Below are 22,475 nucleotides of genomic sequence, written 5' to 3'. Positions count from 1 at the left end.
TCTGTAGCTATGGCTCTGGCAGCCTATTTTGAGTAAATTTAATTTCCATTCTATACTCAAGTGTTGTTTTACTCACACCTGCATGAACATGAAAGATATGTCATTTGCACTTTAAAGAAAAACATATGTGTATATATAAACATATATGCAGTCTTTTATTATTAATAAAGCAAAATTTATAAAGAAAATGTTTATCCTAGGTCTCCATACCCTTGAAAATTCTATTGACATCTTTTAAAGGTGACTTGCTGGGGCTTTCTCCCTGCCAGGCTCCCTGTATTCTCCCCCAAGAGTTCTGGAAAAGGGCATGTTCCTCGCAATGCTTCTGCTCTAAGTGGGGTCAACAATGCAGGCAGGAAAACAGGCAGCTCACAACTTGACAGCTGAGGAGGAAGTGATCTCCAGCTGTCTGATTTAAAAGTCATATCTCTAAAAAGAAGCTTTAGAAAAGGGTTAGTGACTAAAACCAAAAGCAGAAGCCCTGGGCTAGATTCCTTGCTTTCCTCTGACTGGTGTGACATGAAGTATGACACACACCTCATGTGACTCAGTTTCACCATCTGTAAAAATAGAATAGTGGTATGTTTCACCTGTATTATAATAGAAATGTGCTTTAAAGTCACCAGAGAAACATAGTAAATATCTTTATAATAAATACTCTTAAGTATTTATTTTTTGCCTTAACCTTCTTTGCTGGTTAATGAAATCATAAATTTCACTACAACTGTAAATATTTATGAATACTTCTCACAAAAAGTTTTCAAAAATGCACAAATTTAAAGACATGGATAATTTTTTAAATCAACAATGTAAAAATGCTGGCTAGTTCTCAACAAGCAATAGAGATTTCACCATGTACCTATAGATATTGTAATGCCTACCTGTATATAATCTCTGACAATACAAAACAATTAGATAAATTCCCTATTATTAAAAACATTTATTCAAAGCCTTCTTACCTAATTAGTATATATATATATAACCACTCAAAAAGATTAAAACCTAGGAATGCTGATTTATAATGTTTTCCAACACAGTTTGTATATTAAACTATATATTTTCCAATTAATAATTGTGTGGGTTGCTTTGAGCAACCAGGAATCATAATGAATTTTCCTCCACTACAATTCCCTCTCCTTTGCCATGACTGAGAAATTCTGATTTTTCACTTTCTACCAAGAACATTTCCTTCTTTATTTAATTGGTGTATTAGCATACAAACATTGTTGAGTGTTTATGCCAGGCACTGTATGCCAATTCCCAAGAAAACATATGACAAATAAAGAATTGGAATCCATATATATCTGTTTCGGAATTGATGTTATACCTTAGAGTAGTGAGCTCTGTTCTACACTCATACAAATTAAAAAAAGGTCTTACTAAGAGAAGCCTATAATGAAGGTATATTAAGACATTATGATATTTGGTATTTGCATTAAATATATGTTAATTAGGGGATACTAGCACATATATAATTACAAAGCAATGACATGAAACTATGTGGTTCCAACTATGATATGCAATGAATAAATAGGTGGATAATATCTACCTTAATTCCTTTTCTTAGACTATCTTATTCTTTATAGTAAGATTCTCACTTTTATTAAAAATAACATAAATATAACAAACTAAAAGCAATCAGAATCTGTTACTTCCTGGGTAGAACTCATACCTTTACCTACTTCTTTCTCATTATATATTTGGTCCTTATATTCTAGCTTCCACACCCACCTCCTCAACATCAAATGTGCGAGACTTATTCAATTCTCTTACACTCTTTTCTCCCTAAACGATGTGATAAATACACTTTAGATCAACTTAAACTTTTTGGAACTATCAAACATATAAAAAGTAATATATAGAAATATATAACATGCATTTTATGAATAATCTGAATATCACTATGAAAACCTTTTAAGTAAAATATTTATCTTGCCTATGCTAGAATCATAAGTACTCCCTCACACTTTCAAAAATGTACAATTATTTGTCAAAAATATGAAAATACTATTTAAATAATAAGTTAAATGAAGGCTCTCAGAACAGTAAATATTTGATGTAAAATTTTATATTATATCTAATTCAATAAATTATTAGTTAAAAAATGAAGTGTTATCAAATCTATGATACCACCTAAAATATTCTATCACATAGAACATAAAAGAAAATTTAGAATAAAATGTATTTTGGGCATTAGTTCACTGAGGCATGGAATTTCCCATACTGTAATACCCCTCATTTACAGAAAAAAAACTAGTTTATATATGTCCCAATTTTTAGTATTTTTGAAAAGTTTTACTACGTAAATTGGTTAGAGTATGAAGATTAAAACCATAGAATGGCAATATGTAACAACTGGTCAAATTGTTTTCCTCTAAAATTAGTTACTTCACACATAGTATATTATATATTCAGCTAGTGGCATGACTGCCCAGTAAAATAGGAAGGGAGTATTTTTTTTAACTAGAGCAAAAACGAGACTTAGAAATATAGTGTGAGTTGTAATAATATGAGAGGATATGACCACTTTCTGCAGATCAAATCAGTGGGTTCCATAAAATATCCAACCAGCTCCATCCCCATTTCTATATCCAAAATAATAAATGATTTCACAAACATATATCAGAGTGAAGTATCATAAAAATGATAACACGTGATTATGTTTTATAGTTAGATTTTCCCTAAATTACTTCTGTATTTAATATTTTTAAATGAAGTTGTTCATTTTTTTCTACCAGAAAGTATAAATTATCAACAGAAAATAAAGTCCTGACCCTTCTCTTTCTTATATCTAACAACTCTTAGGTGACACTTTTCCCCCAGAAACTTCAATCAAGTATAAGCACAAAATGTGCTTGTCTGGTTTTGCCATGCCTCATGAGCAAGTTAAATAAAAAGTCAATAGACGCTAGCATGTGTAGGAGAGGACATTCAAAGGGAGTGTTCCAGCTAAGGTGACACCTGCATTATTACATCTGCCAGAAGTTTGTGGCTGCAGGGAAATGGCCAACTTTACTGAGCTCAATTTAGCACTTGAATGCCCAAGTGGAACTCACCAGGCTTGTCCTAGATTGTTTTCCTAAGCAATAGGCACACCTATGATTTTTCAGCACTCACCAATGGGCATAGTTTATCACATTGAACATAGTGATGTTCGGATGCATATTGGGCCCTTCAAAAGTGCACTTTACTCTTTTTTTATTTTAGTGACTATAGCAGTAAGTGGCAGTGAAAGAGGAAGATAATATTAATATTATCAGAATTAGAATAGCAAAAGCAAAACCCACATGAAGCCTATATAATATAGGAAAAAAAGCAATTTCTGGATAGTTTGTACATAAACGCATAGTAAATTAAGTTTATGTCAACAATTAATGGAGAACTCTAAATCTTATAACATATAAATTGTACCACAATGGTTATATACCCTACTTTTGAACATCTGAAATGAATGAAAACAGATTCTTTTAAGCAGTCATCTGCAACATTGCTAACATAAATAGCAGCATTGTACATAAAAACCAGAGAGAAAAATGGACCATTCCAGGAAAATTGCCCAAAATGAATGGAATGCAAAAGAACAAGCAATCATCCTGAATGGCAGAAAACCCTCCATTTGGTAATTTAACATGGTATAGCAAAAGCAGTGGCTGGCTGTCTTCTTAAAGCTAATTACTTAAAGGGAGGCTTCAAAACTTAATTCAATGCCGGGCGCTGTGGCTCACGCCTGTAATCCTAGCTCTTGGGAGGCCGAGGCGGGCGGATTGCTCAAGGTCAGAAGTTCAAAACCAGCCTGAGCAAGAGCGAGACCCCGTCTCTACTATAAATAGAAAGAAATTAATTGGCCAACTGATATATATATAAAAAAATTAGCCGGGCATGGTGGCGCATGCCTGTAGTCCCAGCTACCCGGGAGGCAGAAGGATCACTCGAGCCCAGGAGTTTGAGGTTGCTGTGAGCTAGGCTGACGCCACGGCACTCACTCTAGCCTGGACAACAAAGTGAGACTCTGTCTCAAAAAAAAAAAAAAAAAACTTAATTCAACTTAGTTTTACCCAGCAAAAGAGTAAAATTATACAACTTAGGCAGGTATAATAAAATTCTGGAGCTGGATATGTCAGTCAGAAATAGCTAAAGAACCTCAAAACCAACACAAGCAAATAAAAAAATTAAAAAGAGTTACAGGCAGAAGATAAGCAGATGCTTGAAACTGGTAATTAGTACTCTCACACTTTTTCCTTGCCTGTTCATTATTCCTTTTTTTAAAAAAAGCATCATGATTGTCTTTCAATCTAAAATTGCTAATCTAAATTGATATTATAAACAAGAGTGCTTAAGGTATAAAGTCCTGAAATACTTCCTGCTCACAAACAAGCACTATTATTGTTGAATTTCTTCCTTACGTATAGCAATAGGGGTTCAACTGAGGAATCCTTGCACCTGTGCTTGTCTATTAATTACTAATACAACTGAAACCTTTGTCATATGTGCTAGTTCTACAATGATAGGACTTCCACCCTTTTATTGGCTACTGTTATTATACTGAAGGTGTCTATTATATGTAGTCTCATTTCCTTAAGATATTACCTAATTCATCTTTCCACATTCCTAAACAAATGTTTGCATGTGTGAATATATACATGCTTATATGTTTATGTTTATATTTACTTCTATACACACACACATATATACAAACATGTATATGTGCACACTTGAATACTTACATATGAAATATAAGGAGTTAAATATCAAACATCCTAGGCTCTGGAGTCCTGCTTAGGTTTGATCTCAATTCTGCCATTTATTAGTATGTGATATTGAGGAAGCTGCTAAATGTCTCAGCGCCTCAGTTTGCTATCAATACAATTAGGATAATTACTGACTTCTTAATGTTGTGCTAAAGATTAACTGAAATAATGTCCTTAGAACAGTGCCTGATCTGTAGTCCAAAATTTGGTGATTACTATCTTACACTTGGAAGTCATTCAGAATTATTGAATTGAATCAAAAATTCAAGTTTCTGTATTAACAGACAAGAGTTCTAAATCCATTCTCTTTTTTTTACCATAGGGAATCAGCTAAATGAGAACTTAGTTGATAAAGACATTTGACATATTTCTTTGATTTATGGGACTTGCACTTTCTCTCTCCGGGCCATATACTTTTACATGACCAAAACTGAATTTATGTACTAATGGAGAAAAAGCCTATAGGTAAGAATTTTGTGATTTTTTAATAGATCAAAATAAGTATATATTTTTTTTAGTGAGTATTTAGGAAAATGCTATACGAGAGGAACACAACATGTGAAACAGTCAGTGTTGGTAGAATAAATGAGTCTGTGAAAAATACACAGATCAAAGTCTGGATAGCTCAATAGCCAATGGATAGACATAACCATGTTATGGTTCTGCTAAAATTTTGGACAGAGTTAACCTTTCTCAAATTCCTTGCAGGGTGATCTGATAATATGAAGTTAATAGATTTGGGGACCATTAAACACCTAAATTCCAAGTCAAATGCATAACAAGCATTAGAATCCTACATGATATAACTCACATCACATTGAGTAACAAGAAACTGCTCAAACCCTAAGGAAATCCACTATAACTATGTTATCACCCTAGATTGATGAATGCCATTACACCAGCTTATAAGTTTCGGGAACATCCTGGAATGGTCAACTTCCCTAGCATGTCCTTGGGCCACTATAGACAATTTAAGAGAAAAAGGAGAAAGTCAGTGAACTCAAATAGGAAAGAGAACATTATTTTTGCTGAAGCTGTCTAAATAATGGCTATCACCTAAGTTGATAAGAATGGCTATTGCTTCAGAAGTCTTGCGAGGGTTGCCATTGCTATGTTCATGTATTAAAGAATGAAAATTGAGTTCTAATGGGGGCAAGCACTCAGAGCCAACATGCTGAGTCAATTATTCCAACACCTGTTCACCTTGTCTCATCATCCTGAAGAAGACTGGGCTTTCATACATCATCCTCAGCATGACACATGTTAGCCCCACCCTTCAAGGAAGGGGATTTCTTACTATAATTTCCACTTTCTTGTAGGCATGGAAAACTCATCAGTCATTTCCATAATGCCTATCTTATTAAAACCATTGTTTTGTTTCCTCCATCCCAATCTGTGGACAGTATTATATATACTAAATATGTGGGTACATTCCATTTGGGAGTAAAATTCTGAACTTCATTTCAGATGACTATATGTAAAGACAAATCACAGACTGGCTATTAGTTTGAGTGATATTCTCATCCTCTGCTAGTGAATGTGTTTATTGAATTTTAGAAGAACTTTAGCTTGATTAACAACCGTAGAGTGGGAATATTGTTCATTAGCATAAGGGAGTGCTATTGATCATTTAATAACAATAGCATTTGTATCAGTAGCTATCATTACTTCTTTTTTAAAAAAATAGGTCTGGTATTAAAATAAATGATGATACATCATAAAACAATTGAGGAATGACACATCATAAAATGTATAAACAAATACAAACTGTGACTCTGAAGATGAGTCTTTAAGAGCAAATATCTAAAATCATGAAGTAACCTTTATTACAAAAAGTAGTATTTTGATTTTCAGTAGAAAAGAGGGAAAAACCTTCTTGGGCACTCACCGTGTGCTAGATGTTCTTTATACTTATATCACTGAAGCTTAACAACAGAACTATGAAGTAGCCATTAAGAGGAAGAACACAAAGCTAGAGAAATGAGGGTGGTAAGGTATCCCTGCTTCTACTATACACACCAATCTTTCTGGCTCTCCCCACACAAGGAAGGAACCAGGTGAAATGTACCCCACATCTAGCACTCTGTACTTTCTCTCTCTTTAAAGTTTCTTTTCTTCTTCCAAGTGAGATCCCATTGCCTATATTCCCAGAGATCTATATGACAAGTGCAAAGGAAGTGGGGCATATTGGCATCAGAAATATGTTGAGCCAGGAGAATTTTGGGGTCCTCTCAACTCGCACAAAATAAATAGCTACCTCCTGGGTATGCATCTAAAGCCAGTCTTTCTGATGCAGGAGTAGTTGAGATCTTCAAACAAAGTGAACCACAAATACATGCAAATGAAAAAGAACAACTGATCTCAACCCTTCTCCAAACTGGCAATAGGTAAGTCAGCTATACAATTCCACCCGTTAATAGGGAATTACGATTACTGCTGGAGAAGTACATATACCTTGATGACTAAGCCTGCACAGATACTTAGAGGCTGAGAAAAAGCAGAGGAATTCATGATCCAGACTAATGGATAATCAAAATAGAACAAGGAAACTCAAGGTCTACACATTTTTATTATACCAGTTTTGATATCCTTTCAACTTGAGACCCCTATGTGCCATAGAATGATTGAGACAGGAAGCTTCAGTGGTTATCTATTCGTGTTATTTATCTAATACCCTTAAGTAGCAATAATTATCAAATTGTTATATGTACATCAATGACACTCCAAAATGAAATGAAGTAAACAGTAGAGCAACACTCAGATAATGAGTTCAGGGTTTTGCTTTACTATTGGCATAGATCATCTGTTGAGTTCTATTCCAGGTTTACTTTAGCTTTTGCTATACAATAGGCACTTTAACATCCCTGTATCAAAACAAATTTATACATAAGATAGATAACTATAAATATAATTTTAAAAATCTTTTAAATTATGAAAAGCCTTATATAAAGTTTTTAGTGTAGATCATTATGAATAAAAGGTATTTTATAAATATATTTATGCCAGAGAATGGAGACCAAAACCATCAAATTATCAACATATAAATGCAACAGAATGTACAAGTTAGAAAGCTATTATAAGTGATCTGTAAGAGTGCATCTCGTTTTAATCCTCCAAGGACCTTTTTCACTATCAATATACCCTTATTTATGCTTAGTTAGAATCTCAACCTGCCTTCTGGTTGTAACAAGAACTATTCAATTAAAACATTGAATTTGTCCAAAAATCAGAACGTATATCAAGTGGAAATTTAAATCACAATAACATCTGCTATTTTCCACCCCAGGTCTTTTCCACTGCTACGTTTGGCATACTGCAAGTTTCTAGCACCCTCATGTGGTTTAATTGGAGTGGTTTCATGGGCATTAGAAATCAGTTGCCTGAAACTGAAAGCAGTAGAACAGACTATAATTCAACATGGAAGCTCTGCTGGCATCATAAAGCAAGAAAGGAAAATTTAAGTCAGCAAAATTCTAAGATGAATGTATAGGCTCAATTCCTAACTTATTTGCTATCTACTGTTCATTTTATGTGATCACTAGAAAGGATGATTTACAAGCAACTATAGCTAGTTTTATCTTTGTCAGATAGAAATCCCCAATTTTCAAAACAAAGCATTTGACTTGAGCAATCATTAAATAGATGAAAAAGAACCTAATTTTATTCAAAAAGAAAGTTTTTTATTGCTCAGCTTATTCATATATTGATTAGACAAATAACAACAACCCCGTTATATGTTGCATTTGCTAAATAGTTGAGTAACCCAGGCTTTGAGATCTTTCATTGTCTTTATCAACATTTTAAGTGATTAAAGTTCCTACATTTACTCAAATCATTTGGGAACAATTTATACAAAATTTTTTCCCTCCCCAGGCATGTAGATGAGACTTCTTTCTAACAGTAGTATGTTTCAGAGTTCTTCTAGAGGGAAGGAGCTAAAGAGGACTATATTGTTTTCCTTAATTTGCTAATAAATGCTCCTATTATCAAAGATACATGTTTAAAACCTATCCATGATTTCATAAGCCTAAGGTGTCCCAGCAAACTGTCTTCCTATTAAAAATTTAAAAAGTAGATTTTTAAAGCACTGGCATTATCAGAATATTCTCAACATGAAATGAAATTTAAAAATAATTGGCCATGAAGGAGATAAAAATGTAAATTAGTAAGAGGTAAAGAGTCTATTAACAGAAACTTGAATGTGGCTTATTTGTATGCTAAACTGTAAGTCCCAATGTTAAAAATATCAGTAGAATGCAAGAGGAATGCATTTTCTTATCAATATATAGCAATGTATAGGTTGATATTAAAAGGGAAAAACAGACTTTAGAACTTCGAAGAAAATTTATAGAAACAGGAATATTATTCATTTAATTAATGATTAATAAAACTTAAGTCTAGATAATAGTTGGTAATTAACTGACATGAATTCATAAATGTTCTATGAATTTATAAATATATACCAATTTTATAAATTCAAAAGACCATTTAATAAAATCACTATATTTGATGGCAAGGGTGGGGGTAGATAATAATCTAAAAAATTAATAGATACCTTCCAACAGGTAAACATCTAAAAAACGGTCATTTGTCTTCTGGCTATGGCTTTTGTTTTTTCAACATTGTCACTATTTACCTCATTGAAGTAGAATTTTAGCCAAATGCTTAAGGATAAGAAAAAGACTATTCAAACATTGCACAGAAAATACCTGGAGTGAATCGGACCAAGACTGCCTTACCCATTGAGCTCTTTCAGTGTCTTTTCCATGTTTAAAATGTCACGCATCTTATACAAAAACCACTTGTCAATGGATGTGAGCTTCTCAACCTCATCAAGGGACATGTTGTCTTCCAAAGCCTGCCAAAAGGAGAAGAGACTTTCTTTGGCAAACATTTTATAAATGTCGTACTTGGTTGAAAACATAGAGCAGTCATACCTCTGCATTATTTAGGGACTGGTGTCTATAGACTGAAATATGAAGCATGAAACTGACATTACTGACAGCCCTTCCAATAAACCTAAAGACGGGGCCAACTACATCCACAAATGGCACACGGAAGAGATACTTGATTTGCATTATCAGAGTGGTATGTGCTCAGAAAAATACCCCTAACAGATTCGATCTCTCTCCTCTTATTTGACCATGTTACCAATTATATCTTATATTTGACACATCTCTTTGTAATTAAAGAGAAACTTGAAACCACAGTTAAGGCAAAATAATAAGAAAATCTAGAATCAATATAATGATCATTTAGCTTGTATTTTTTATAGTTATCCTTTAGTAAATAACATATTTTTATCACCCCACTCCACATTCACACAAACATACAATAGTCAGTGAGAATTTATGGGTCAAATCTGGCTTGGTATTATTTCTCTAGAATATTTGCCCACAGAGGACTTTCGATAGAAAATTATTTTGAATCAGTTACTATGACTTTTGTGCTAGGGCAGGCATTTAAAAAAATCCTAATGTATTGCAAAGCAATGTAGTAATAACTTCTGTTCTGATAGGCAGCTCAGGCTTTTCCTCAAGCTAACTTTAGCAATTTCTCAAAAATAAAATTACAACCATGGGTCATTGAGCTGAGTAGACAATGCAACTGAAAGAAGAGATAAACTCTCAAGACCAAAACTTTCATACTCAAAAGGTGTCAATTTTATCCTCTTATATATGCATATAGATATATATGCGTGTGCATATAGATATAGCCAGTAAAAATAATAATCAGATAATATTCTGAAGCAACATATAGTATTTTCAAATGACACACTATATTTTTAAACCCCCTTATGAACATATGTAACTACTAACTCTGCTGTTATATTTCAACCCAGGGAGCTTAGTTTTCTTAAAGCTTTTTCTTATTTTTTGCATCAGGGAGACCATGATTGTAAGTGTTAAGATGTATCAAGGCTCATAATTTTGTTGACTAGAATAAGATGACATTTAATGGAAATACTCAAAGCCATGTTCATTTCCTAAGTCTATTTATGCTTCTTTTGTTTAATTCTCCCTGTAATTACAGTCAGTTTCCTAAGGACTTAATATTCTATCTTATTTTGCAAGTGATTAAAAGCACAATTAGCTGTCGACCATCAACACTGTGAGGCGAATAGAATTTGAAGCTACTGATACTTTGGCAGATCAAAAGAGGTTTTCACACAAACACACAGAGTGAAGGAGGCCCTGGAATTCTGCAGTCATTTCATGGTGAAGAAGGACAACGATGGTCACATCCACAGTTTCTAACAGAAAGCATGATCCTGCTAGTCTTAAGACTTCATCACCAAGCAATGCAGCTGTAATGAAGTCTATAATGACCCCAAACAAGTTTGAGGTTACTTTAACGTTCCTAAAATAAAAAATAATGCCCTGCATTCTCCCCAAATCAAAAGAGGTGATGATCCAGTCATTCTGAAATAAGACTACTGCAAAAATCAGACCTTAGAGCAAGTTGCCCTTTTCTAAGAATCATGAAAGCAAGCAAAGATTTACACACTGCCTTCATTCTTTTTCCCCTTCAGCCCTCCACGGTCTTTACACTCTTTGTCAAAATCAACAATTCCTGGTTGCTGTGGGTATGAACAGTAATGATGACCTCTAACAAACAGAAATCAGTTCCTTCTCCCAGCACTCCAGCAGACAATAATTTATACCTCAGCCCCTGTGCTGCTTGCTGGTACACAGGGTACTCTGTGTAAGAAAGAACCTGCACACGTTTTTCCTGAATTCACATCCTTTATAAGTCTGTTAGAAAAGAATGAGAGATTTTCTTGAGTTTCCAGCCTAGCTGGGACTGTGGAAATGCCTCCCTTTTTTATTTGCCTCAAAGTGGCAGAATCATGATTGCTAGACTTAAGGGGAAAATCCATTTACTATCGTTTGCCTGAGAAAAAAATTTATATATATATATATATAAGTATGTGTATATGTATATATGTACACATACATGTATGTATACATATGTAAACACATATGAATGTCACAGATTGGTTTTTAAATAAAAGATTGAAATAGGAACTGTAAATAAAGAAGGTGAAATGGCTTTCTAAAATAACTTCTTATCACCGCTATACCCCTCCACCACCATGGAAAAATGTTAATTACCTTGAAACTCAACATTGAAAAATGTCCATCAAGAGAGATAATAATATCTGCCAAAATTTCAATAGGACTTAAACATTTTGCATTTAGAAATCACAAGATTCAATAAAGGAAATATTCTTCCTTCTCCTTCCTCTCTCTTCAGGACTTTCAATATATGAACATAAAAGTTGCAGTGAGTTCAAAATCACTGACAACATTTTTCTGTTGCAATACAGATAAATTACAAAGACGGATTCTCTATTTAAACAGAAAATTCTTATTTTCGTCAACTCATCACACACACACACACACACACACACACACACACACACACACAGACGTAAAATGGTCAACAGGGCTTTGTAGCCCAGTGTGGTTTGATACTGTTGGAGGATTAATGTCTGCACTTCCTTAAATGTCAAAAAGCCATTCAGGGATTTCTGACCAGACAGATTCCAGCTGCCCAAGTCACCTTTTATAAAATCAGATGAGCTGAAACTTCAAAACTCTAAGCACAGTAAATATGAAAGGGGATTAATATGGTATTTAATTTGCATTAAAAGGAACTAGTGGATAGAAGTGAGAAATGTGGGACCTTTTTTTTTTTTTTCTAAAACTAAGACCAATAAAATAATTACAAGGAAAAACTGATAATCATGGAAATGCTTTATAGTCTATTGCTGTTGTTGAAACACAGAAAAAGAAGCAAATTAAGATTATTCTAGAGTCATATGTAGCACATATTAAGTGACACTATCATATGCATCTTCCTTCCTAAGATAAAATTTTATACATTTTCAAGGAACAAATAATGAAGGTAATAGGAAAGGACAAGTCAATATTGTCAAATCTAGTTAAGCATATTGATATCATACATACTAAAAGAAAGGGACATTTTATCTATCTAATCACCCTTTAAAACTCCAGTGTGTCCTTATGTCCAGGCTAAAAGTCAAATAAAAAAGGATAATTTAACATCACATATAGAATAAACTGATGAAATCCACAGAAGTCTCCAGTTTAATATTGTAGAAGAGAATTTAAATTTTTCCAAAAATGCCTGAATCCAAGACCACTTTATGATTCCATTTTAGCCAGACTATGTTTGAAAGCAAAAAAATGATAGTTCTGGGCCCCTTTGTGACATATTACCTTGGCGATGGCATAGATGCGGGTGCTGGATGGGTCGGCCAGCTCTCTTCTGAGGTCTAGGTTAGACGGCCATTCTTTGTTCATTGGGAGACGGGGAGTGAAACCATCTATAGACGGGTGGCACATCCGTAAAGCCTTCTGGAAACTCTCCTCAAACGTGCGACCAATAGCCATGACCTGTAATATACATTTAAGGTCTCATAGTGAAACAAAGAGCTTATATATTTTTAATTTGTAACAGAACTGTATGTAGAATGTTTTTCAGAAAAGACTTAAGAACAAAAAATCTAGCAGAACATTACTAATTTTAGGTGGGTTTTTTTTTTTTTTCTCTTCTTCTCTCCCTTTCTCCGTGGTTTTGGTGTAATGAGCCTTTAACATTAGGTCAGTCTTTTGCCAGTTAGGGAATTCAGCTGTATTTGCTGAGATTGATGAGGAAATCACCTGCATTTGCTCTGGGCCATAGTATTAATGTAAGGAATATGTGATTTAAGCATATAGACTCTTCCTTTAGAACAGAAAGCAAATAGAAATCAAACATATTAACACAAGAACAGAATTATTTCTAAATGAGTATCAGTCAGTATCCAAAACAGGCTAGCATTTTTTATAGCTAAGCATTAATATTAATAGAACCTTGAGAAACATAACAAATACTGATAGATTAGGATTTCAAATGTAGGTGGAGACTAAATTCCCCATGACAAATTCAATGTGTCTTCCTGCAGTCTCTACAGCTGATTATACACTAATCAATTAGAAAAATCATGTGTTGATTTAGTTTGGACAAGTTACAAGTCACAACTAAACTTAAATTGACCTCACAGCCTACCCAGTTATTTTCATTGGATAAACATTGTCTTTGAATCTTTCCATGGAATAACAGATTGCTATGCATTTTTGGTATCCAATTTAGAATAATAACAGTCATAATGCTGCCTTCAGTAAACTTTAGTGATTCCTCAAATAGACTCAAATTCCCATTAATGTCAGTTTAGGAAACCTTCCTGTCAGTTGTGTGACAAGATACATATTCACAGATCACTAAAGCCAAACAGATAACCTTTTCATACAGTTCCAAATTTAATTAGAAATAAGGGAAGATTCACAAGAGCAGGGATAAACAAAACGTTAGTCCAATTCAGATATGCAATTTGCAAGTCATAGTGGCATCTTGAAGAGTTAGACAGTATGTTTATAGATTATTTAGCCTAGATGTGGCTAAAATCTTTCATTAATATCTTAGAAATTAAGAAACCAAAATAGTAGTAATTCTGCCCTTCGTGTGTGAATATAATAAATTAGTAAAATGTCTATATATTTTTTTCTTTTTCCTTGCATGGATGACGATGGATTTAAGCAGTATTTCCTGTGATTAGTGACATGCATTTCTGAAAGCTGGTCTGAGTTTAGGCTATAATATGTGTCATGGGACAAATAAAGAACAACAGGGAACAATATGTGAAAAATAGCCTTTTTTCCATATTCTATATTCTAAACAGCTTTTCCATATTCTATATTCTAAACAGTTTCATATTCTAAACAGCTTAGATATGTAGACATAGACTAAAGGCTCCCACATTGGCCACAAAAGAGATAGAAATCATAGATAAACTTAGACAGATAGATTGATGGATAGCTGATAGATGAGATGATAAAAACTAAGGTTCATGCACACTTCTGCTCACCCTACACAATATTTATGAATAGTCATTTAAAAACAATAATAATGATGAACTACATTCATTGGGGAGGTATTCTATGAGTCTATCTTAAAAGATAAAACTAAATACTTTACAAGTATTAATCCTGAACCTTATAAGAACCCTGCAAGGTAGATATTATCATCTCTACTTTGTAGGTGTGGATCCTGAGGCTCAGGCTCTTGCCTGAGGGTTTCTAGCTGAAAAGTGGCAGTGCCAAGAGTAGCACCCAAGTCCTTCTGATCGAAAGGCTCAGGCTCTTTCCACTATGCCAAGCCTCCTGGATGCAGAAAGAGATGAGGCCTTGGTGGAGGGAGGCAGGGGAGTGAATCTCAGAGGCAGAGATCTGAATTTCTTTCTTCCCACACAAAAGAACACTGCATCTTTGAAGGTGGAATAATCAAAAGCTAACTTTAATTTCAAACACTATAACATGGAACGTTATGAAAAATCTTCTGAAGATGCTAAAAGCTTAGAACTTTTTCTAATGAAAGAGGGTTTAATATTCCACTGGGCTTGAATCAATTTAGAATTTTAGAGCTGGAAGGGCCTTGAAAGATCATCTAGTCCAGCCTTCGTAGATGTGGAAAGTGAGGTCCAAAGAGGTTAAAGCCAGATTTTCATGAGTGGACTAAAGATGAATTCTTAACCTTAGTTCAGTGGTCTTTTTGGTATAATATGTCATCTTTAATATCATTTTACTTCCTTGGTTATAAAACATTATGACTCAGTTATATTTACATGAATATGTTTTCATAAATGTGTATGTATTATATATCCACATAAATGACTTTACTGTTCAAATAGAAAGGTCTTTGAATACAGCAAAATGGCCATGTATTATATTAACAAACTTAATATTCTAGCAGTCAGATAGAGAGATGTTAAATCACTAGCGAGGAAATGTAAGTCCTACATATTCTCCAATCGAGAACTCAGTAGCCCAGGCAACCTTAAGAATTTCAACAGTGTTTAAAATTTTAAAAATTAACTGAGAACAAGAACAAAATAGAGGAATAAACCAAGGACTCACCTCTCCCACACTTTTCATAGAGCTACCAATTCGACTAGATGTTCCATGAAAACGGTCAAGATCCCAGCGAGGAATCTTGGTGACCATGTAATCCAGGCTAGGTTCAAAGCAAGCTGATGTCTTTCCTGATACGACGTTCTTGATTTCTGGAAGTGGGATTCCTAAGGCAATCTTGGCAGCAATGAATGCCAATGGGTAGCTATAAAGAAGGAGATAAATTTATTTTTGTTTTTTTTTCTTTGAGCAATAAGTATTGAAAAATAACCCAAAATATAAATTTGTCTTGCTAAAAAATTCTGGTATTATTCTACTTCAGAATATAAGACACACTTGATTCTCTGTTCTTATGAATATTTAATAGCCACTTATGAAATACTGTGAGTCATGATACAAAGTATAGAGGCACAGGTCACAGGAGAATTCACTCTCCATGCATTATATGCATTGCTACAACTCCCATCTTCACCTCTTCAACCCCAAAATCAATAGCTTCCTTGATAAATAAGGTTTGACCTCCACTTGTGTTTAACCTCCTCTAAGATACAAATCTGAAAATATTCTTTTGAGAAAATATTCACAGATTTGTACCTAGGAGGCCAGTGGAGTTAGCTGGTACTAGAGGGGTATGTAATGGTCAGAAAATGTAGGCTTTGCAAGTTTGGATCCTTTCTCTGCCTCCAAATTATCTTTGAACTTTGGGATCCTTACAAAACTAACACTCAGAGAAATTCCATTTGAGAAAATAATTCATAGAACTATGGAATTAAATATGAGTTCTTTAATACAACTCCCCATCTAACAGATGAGGAAACTGATAGAGATGGTAAGTGATGTGCCCAAAATTGCACAGTCAATGGAAGGACCAAATGAGAAGTCAGGTCTTGTGACTTCCACATAGGGCAACACACCTTCCCCAACTCCATGCAGTACTGTGTAACTACATATAAAAATCTATAGAAGTAAATATTTTGTTCACTTAAATGCCACGTAATTTAACAAGATGCTAAATATATTAATAGAAACAAAAGGTTTTAATTAATTGCCTCTCCAATTAGGCTTGCCAGCCGTTGTTAAATGAACAGAAAATTTATTTATTTTGTTACAACATTTACCTGCAGAAAAATTCTACATTGCTTAGTCTTGTGGAATTTTGCTAAAATAAAAGTAATGTGTATTGAATGCGTGGGTTGAATGAACTATATTTTTTGTCAGCTCTTTGCTATGGAGCTATACACCTGAAAAAGCCAGCTGAGGACTAAAATTAAGGATTAATTTGCACTATTAACAACATCTGCAAAGTGCAATTAAGAAGCAGATTTTTCACAGTCTGCTTTGACCACCCAGATTTTGATTAGTTTATGATTAGCCAGCAAACAAAGCCAGCTAGCAATACCATTTGCTTCAATCTAGCAACAAGCTCATTAATAACCATGTCCTTAGGGTCCCATAAATGATTTGGAACTAGCATACAGAAATGGTGAATACAATTTGTAAATACAGCACAGTTTTCCACTTGCTATCAATTTTCCATTTCTATCTGTGAAGAATCTGCAAACCCATGGTCAATCATTCTGGTCTTACCCAGTGGCCTTTGAAGCCAGGGCAGAGCTACGGGACAGTCTGGCATTCACTTCAATGATGCAGTATTCCATTGAGGTAGGATGAAGGGCAAACTGGATGTTGCATTCGCCCACAATGCCCAAGTGGCGGACGACATTGATGGAAGTACGTCTCAACATCTGAAACTCAGCATTGGAAAGTGTCTGGGCAGGGGCCACAACAACTGAATCACCTGTAGATCCAAGCAGCACTCATTATTTGATGGCATATTTAAATAACCAACTTCAGTGACTTAACAATCTACTTGCATGATACAAGACACAGAGCAGTCTGAGGGTTTGTGGAGAAAATAATTATTTTAAGGTAATATCTATATATGAGATACCAGGCATTCCCCCTGATTCTTGTTTTGCCCATATTATTCTGATACATTGCTTATAGAAACCCTTTAACCTTTTCCAAGCCCATCTAGCTATCAAGGCTATAATCATATACTTACTAGATTGTCATTAACTTCTCTAACTTCCCTTCTTTTCATCTCAAATTGTCTCGCAAGTTCTTCCCTCCATAAAGTATTTTCTCCTCTTCACCCACACTGGCTCATCTATCTGCTTTCTGTATCTCATACCTTCTCATTCTTACTCCTCGTCAATTGTACCCCTTTATATCTTCAATTTCATAGTCTTTAGTTTCCATCCCTTCTGCCCTCAAACATGCTCAAGTTTCTACTGCCTCAAGAAGCCCCTCTCCCAACATTGCCAGACAATCATACAAATCTTCTCTCATTCTTTGCCATGACTGAGCTTCTTGCAAGTTTACCAGTTCTGTTTATCATTCATTACCATACAATTCCTTTTAATAGGGCTCACAGAATTAACTTTGCAATGAAATTGTTTTCCTGGACATCTAAAAAGCCAAATTAAATCATCTTGATCTTGCATAGCATTTGATACTGCTAAAAACAAAGCTCTTTCATAAAATATGTTCTTGCATTGGCTTACTTGATGCTGTACTATCCTGGTTTTCTTCCTCTCTTTTCCTCCCTTCTGTCTTCAATACTAATCCTTTCTCTTTATCCTGCTCTATAAATCTAAATGTTTCCCAGGGTTCAAAGTTTGCCCCTATTCTCTCCTCTTTCTATACCTGTGCCCTTGAATACTTTTTTCTATGCTTACAGCTTCAACTATTTTCTTTATACCAATGACTTCCAATGACATTGTGTTAACTTACTTTATATTTTCTATTCCTGAATTCCATTTCCACATTCTCAACTCCCTTGAGAATTCCACCCACACCTCAAATTTAGCATTTCTCAACCCTAAGTCATCATCTTTGCCCTCTCATCTAACTAGTTCATCTTCCTCAGAACCCTATTTCTATTACCTGTGTCTATTTTCTCATTCACTTGGTGACTAACACCTCCATCTACTTTAAGCCTTCTCAAGTTCACTTCTTACTTGTCAACACTAAGTCTTCCAGATTTTGCCTTCACTGTATTGCCTATATTTGACTCTTTCCTCAAATGAAATCATGATAATAATATCTGCCTTACTTCATAGGGTTTTTGTATATATCAAATAAAATGTGAGAATATTTCTGATACTGTAAAATACTATACATGTATAAAATGTTATCACTTATCTGTCATCTAGGAATGATTTAATAAAAAGAACCTCATAAATACTGCTGTGGCCATCAAAGACATGAGCTGAAGGTATTACTATCATTCTTGAAGATTCTTTGCCCACCTGTATGAACGCCCATGGCATCAACATTTTCCATATTACAGACAGTGACACAATTGTCATCAGCATCTCGGACCACTTCATATTCTATTTCTTTCCAACCTGTCACTGATTTCTCCACCAGAATCTGGTTGGTCATAGCAAAGGCCTGAAAATTGGTGACAAAAGATATCAAAGCGTAAGAGAAGACACTGGTTTAAACCAGGATATTTGGCAAAAATGCCCTGATTTAAATCATGGTCAGCACTGAAGTCTCAAACCCAATCTCCATCCTCCCCTGCGTTCCAGGAGGCACAATGTGTCAGAAAATCAGTGAGGTACTAGGAATAGCATCCTGCAGTGAATGTGCTTGATTTACATTATTGAGGCTTGCCATTCAAAGTGCTGATATGACATTAAATCAAACTAATTTAGGAAAAAGAGAAAATAATTGAGCAATCAGGCAGAGGGAAATGAAATTATTTCAGCAGCTAGGCTTCTGTGAAACCAGAAAATGTGATAAGTGCGAATAAATGTGGAAAAATAAGTCTAAAGACTCTGGCTTTCTCTAAAATAGCTGAGGGTGCTTTGTACAGTGACACACACAATAAAAGTTAGTTGATGTTGATGAGGAGGAGAGAGGAGATGATGATGGTTATAAACAGTTGGCCAAGATAGCATATAAAAGTTGGGAATTAGAAGAATCATATGTGACTGTTATTATGGTTAATCACTGCCTAAGTGCTTAAATACTCTGAGTCATATATCATGTATACCTGATTAGACAGATATGAATTAGTGTAATTATCATTGCATATTTACAGAATACCTACAATAGGTAGAATATTGAGCCCAAAATATGAAGAGGCTATCTCTGACCTTAGGACATGTCATGGTTGATAATCCAAGACAGAAATGTTCTTTTGTCTCATAATATATTTGATTTGGGATGGCAGTGAAAGGGAAAGTAGTTTGAATTTTTTCAAATTATTAGTAGGCAGTATAATAATATAACTCAATGTAAGTTTTTCTATAATGTGTCTCAACACTGTTTTTTTTAACCTCAGTCATCATTACAGGCTCCAGGCTCCAGCCCATGCAATTGAAAATGTGACACATTTGTTCCCACAGCTGCCCACGATGAGGTTCTCAAAGTGGTTAAGAAATTATGTAGCCAATGTTAACAATTTAATAATGATTAATTTGCCATTCCGGTTGCCTGCTAAAAGAAGAAATCTAGGCAACAAAGGGTATAAATCTGGGAAAGCTTTTTGCATTCTAATGAAGTAGAATGGATTTTGGGGTATAAGGAAAATTGAGATCATCTTCACCTGTTTCCTCAGCTTGTTTTTTTTTTTTTTCTTTCAAGTTTCAGACATTATATAAAAAGTTAACTTAGAGACTTGGATGAGTTTATGTAGCCTTTAATGGTGCTAATTATAACCTCAAGAGAATAAGGGGATAGCTTAGGACATAAACATATGACCAATCATTCTCAAGGGAAAAGCCAGGTTTTTCAACAAGGAAAACCAAAGACCTATTGATTACCTGAGCACAATATAAATAATTGAAAACTATCTCACTCCAAAATTGTGTTCATTTATAAACATTTTTACATAAAAAATTCAGAATGTTTTTTTAATACAGTGAAAAATATTTTCAACAGCAAATAATCACACATTGCTACTATAGGAGAACATTTGGAACACCTAATATGCTAGAGGGAATAAACTTTTATAAATCTCCATAAACATGATTTTGCCTTAAATACATGACTTAAATGTACAGAATGGAAACAAGAAACATACACATTAGATGTCTCCTCTTTTTTTGTAATTTTCACAACTTTAGAAAAATGAAATCCAAGTGGTTCACATGGAAGTCTATCATAATGATTATTTAAATATATTTAATTGTATATATATGTTCTCAAAATCCTATGTCAACAATTCAAGAATATCATTTATTTCAATTCAAAAAAATAATGATAAAGCTATAAGCTGTGCTTGAGCTATTTACTAAGCACTCCCCAAAGTAGCTCTCGCAATAATTCTGCCAAATTTGCTTCCATGACTGCCATTTAAGTTACACAGGTTTCTTGGCTGCACATGTATGCATTCATTCAAAGTAATTATTGAGCCCCTGGTATTGCCAGGCACTGGTCTATTCTGTAGAAATAGAGTATGGACAAAAGTCTCTGTTTTCCTGGAGCACGTTTTCTGTTTTAATCTCTAATTTATTTTTTGGAGCATATCTTTATTATCTCAAGAATTTTCCTTTAATACTCAAGAAGTGTTTAGTAATATGTTAAAGTGATTTGATAAAAAATAAATTATACACACTCAAACCACTTTTGTTTTTATGCATGTATGGCAGTTGGCAGAGTTCACTCATTTATAATATACTGTAAGGTTTATACTGTATACACTGAGTTTTAGGTAAAGCCAAACTACTCAATGTACTTTGTTTCCACTTACTGGATATCATCCATGTCACATTATTTCAAAAATATGGAAAAATAGGACATTATATTCTATTTTTTTCTTAACCACCAAAATATATTCTACCTTTTAAATATTTGGGAGTGGGATATGAGCAGAGGAAGATGAAGTTGTATGAAGTTCATATCACTGAAGTCACTAGATTATACAATAAAGATGGACTTTTGGAAAAAATGACCATTGATTTATCTAGAACCATGTGGTTTGTCATTGCATCCCAGTGTAAATAGTTGCATTGCACCTCACTCTCTTTTGGACAACACATTTAGAAAACATGATGATTTAGTATCTTTTTATTACATAACTTTCTCCAATTGAAAGGGTAGATTAAGTTAGTTTTTTTGGTTGGTAAGAATATTGTCTATGGCCAGGTATGGTGGCTCACACCTGTAATCCTAGCACTCTGGGAGGCCAAGGCAGGAAGACTGTGTGAGCTCAGGAGTTCCAGACCAGACTGAGCAAGAGTGAGACCTTGTCTCTACTAAAACTAAAAAAAAATTAGCTGGGCATTTAAAAAAAAATATATTGTCTATGAAAATACATACCTTTGTGCTAAGGTCCATTAAGGTCTCCCTGGTGGGGCAGATGCCTGAGCCCAACCCGCCCAGTGCATAGGCAGAACGGATCATCACTGGGTAGCCAATGGTGTCTGCTGCCTTCAGTGCATCCTCTATCTGTCAACAAGAACAAGGACTCCAAATTTTAAAAGCTGACCACAGTGGCAGAAAAGATCACACCAAGAGAGTCTGGCAATTAAAATAAATCAATTTATTTGGGGAGGAGCTGCCATAAAAATGTTCAATTATTTCCTCATCTTCTGAAAAATAAGTGCTATTATACAAATGTTAAGTAAAATTCTAGGAGAGATTTTTCAAAAAAAGAAAATATATATATATATATATATATATATATATATATATATATATATATATATATAGCGAATGATTTTTAAAAATACAC

The 22,475-nt window shown here is 34.2% G+C and overlaps 1 protein-coding gene across 1 annotated transcript in view; it reads right to left on the bottom strand.

Moving 5' to 3' along the window:
• CPS1 (carbamoyl-phosphate synthase 1) overlaps positions 1–22,475 on the bottom strand; it is a 114,828-nt gene that overhangs the window by 47,592 nt on the left and 44,761 nt on the right. The window contains exons 16-21 of the mRNA XM_012751480.3: positions 22,061–22,189; positions 19,039–19,183; positions 17,312–17,522; positions 15,731–15,929; positions 12,995–13,171; positions 9,488–9,606 (exon numbers count right to left, since the gene is read on the bottom strand). Of these exons, the coding sequence (XP_012606934.2) occupies positions 9,488–9,606; positions 12,995–13,171; positions 15,731–15,929; positions 17,312–17,522; positions 19,039–19,183; positions 22,061–22,189 (980 nt within the window). The remainder of the gene's footprint in view (positions 1–9,487; positions 9,607–12,994; positions 13,172–15,730; positions 15,930–17,311; positions 17,523–19,038; positions 19,184–22,060; positions 22,190–22,475) is intronic.

This window comes from Microcebus murinus, chromosome 8, assembly GCF_040939455.1.
Source record: "Microcebus murinus isolate Inina chromosome 8, M.murinus_Inina_mat1.0, whole genome shotgun sequence".
Taxonomy (NCBI): Eukaryota; Metazoa; Chordata; class Mammalia; order Primates; family Cheirogaleidae; genus Microcebus; species Microcebus murinus.
The sequence above is the reverse complement of the archived record's forward strand: the minus strand, read 5'-3'. Positions and strand labels throughout refer to the sequence as shown.